This window comes from Limulus polyphemus, unplaced genomic scaffold, assembly GCF_000517525.1.
Source record: "Limulus polyphemus unplaced genomic scaffold, Limulus_polyphemus-2.1.2 Scaffold845, whole genome shotgun sequence".
Classification (NCBI taxonomy): domain Eukaryota; kingdom Metazoa; phylum Arthropoda; class Merostomata; order Xiphosura; family Limulidae; genus Limulus; species Limulus polyphemus.
In genome coordinates, this window is record NW_013666455.1 from 396,253 (window position 1) to 398,413 (window position 2,161).

The following is a 2,161-nucleotide window of genomic DNA, read 5'->3' on the forward strand; positions in this document are numbered from 1 at the left end:
TATTGTACAAGCCGTCCATATTCATGTCTTCAACTACTGTTAGGTGTTGTAAGTAATGTACAAGCCGTCCATATTCATGTCTTCAACTACTGTTTGGTGTTGTAAGTAATGTACAAGCCGTCCATATTCATGTCTTCAACTATTTTTATTGTAAGTAATGTACAAGCCGTCCATATTCATGTCTTCAACTACTGTTAGGTGTTGTAAGTATTGTACAAGCCGTCCATATTCATGTCTTCAGCTATTGTTTTGTTTGCTATTGTAAATTATAATATATATTTATTGTTGTGCTGTTTTTCTTTATCTTATGTGCAAAACTATACAGTGGGCTATCTGCACTGTGCTATCATAAGTTATTGATGTAATATAGAATCAAATATCTGATAGCGGATCATGGTTTCAATCCAAGGAATTAAAAAACAGATTACCACAGAATTTTTGACTGAAAGTTTGTGACTGATCCACAACTCTGAGATTTAGCCCTGGTAGGAAAGTTGTAGTTTGTTGTTTTAAAAAGTGATTTACTAGCATTTAGCTAATTAATAGAGCAGTTGCTTGTTAGATGAAAGGAAATGGATTACCAAATAGGCTACACACAAACACATAAACACTAATAGAATAAAGTCATATTTGCTATCAAGAGGTACAGGGCTGTATACTCGAATACATAAACACTAATATAATAAAGTCATCCTGGCTATCAAGAGGTATAGGGCTGTATACTCGAACACATAAACACTAATATAATAAAGTCATCCTGGCTATCAAGAGGTATAGGGCTGTATACTCGAGAACATAAACACTAATAGAATAAAATCATACTTGCTATCAAGAGGTACAGAGCTGTATACTCGAACACATAAACTCTAATAGAATAAAGTCATCCTGGCTATCAAGAGGTATAGGGCTGTATACTCGAACACATAAACACTAATATAATAAAGTCATCCTGGCTATCAAGAGGTATAGGGCTGTTTACTCGAACACATAAACACTAATAGAATAAAGTCATATTGGACATCAAGAGGTATAGGGCTGTATACTCGAGAACATAATGTTATTTTGTTCCTAAGGAAGTAGATAGCTATAAAACAACTGTCTGCGAAATCGTCAAGGGCCTGTATAAAGACATTAAACAGACCCCGTTTGTTCCAAGATTAAAAATCCATAACTGATCCCATGAGGCATCGAGGGATCTGGAAGTTTGTTTACACAAAACTTGTTGGTCACCAAAGTATCAGGGGGCTGTATATACAACATTAAACAGATAATATTAGCATAAAGATCAGAAGTCCATAACAGATCAAGGTTGGTAACCATATGAGAACTTGTATACACAAGTCTTGTTGATTGCTAAATGATCATAAACCCATGTAAATGGCATTATTGAGATCATGTTGGTCATCAAGAAATCTGAGAACTGTATAGAATAAGGTATTGTTACAACATACACTTAAACTCTGTTCGAAAACACTAACAGTATTGACTCAAAGAGTTCCATGAGTTAACTTAGGGGGTTTTGCAAATGATTGTTAAATATCGTGATTTTGTTGCTTAAATGTTGGACTCTTTACTAAACATCTTTCGAATTATTTTATGAGGAAAGAATCTGTGATTAAGTAAAAGACATTGTCTTTATTTTCTTCTCACATATATATAAATCAACTGCACCTGTTTAATAATGGTTTATTTTACAGGTCATCCTTTTATTGACAGTTCTAAAAAAGGTTTGTGTCTAACGTTTCCAGTTGTCATAAAAGTTGCTGTCATCATTGGAGTTATCCAGGTGGCGCTGATAAGCTTCTGTGCCCTGTTCCTGATTTTTACTCGAAAGTCACGAGGATATTCCGGTAAGCCTCGTCAGACCACCAGCCGAACATCAATTAGTAGCAACGCGAAACTCTTCCCTGATATATCGTAGTCATTGAAGCATATTATCACTGATTATGATCGGCATGTTTGAGCAGGACTTCATGAAACAGGAAAGATTAGTGGAATGTAACGAAGGAAATACTTCTCTTTCGCGTTATTCAGTATTCTAAAATAACAAGCATAATATCATTATTTTCTAGCCAGCATCTTTTACGCCGCCACCCCAACGACCCCAAAAAAATATTAAAAACGTATTTTACTACTAGAATATTAAGAATTACCTAAATAT

At 34.6% G+C, this 2,161-nt stretch overlaps 1 protein-coding gene across 1 annotated transcript in view; it reads left to right on the forward strand.

The window, feature by feature from the left end:
- The window catches only part of LOC106460835, a 54,694-nt gene extending 52,693 nt beyond the window's left edge, over window positions 1–2,001 (forward strand). The window contains exon 12 of the mRNA XM_022387636.1: window positions 1,698–2,001. Coding sequence (XP_022243344.1) covers window positions 1,698–1,921 — 224 coding nt within the window. The 3' untranslated portion in view covers window positions 1,922–2,001. The remainder of the gene's footprint in view (window positions 1–1,697) is intronic.
- Window positions 2,002–2,161: the final 160 nt, after the last annotated feature.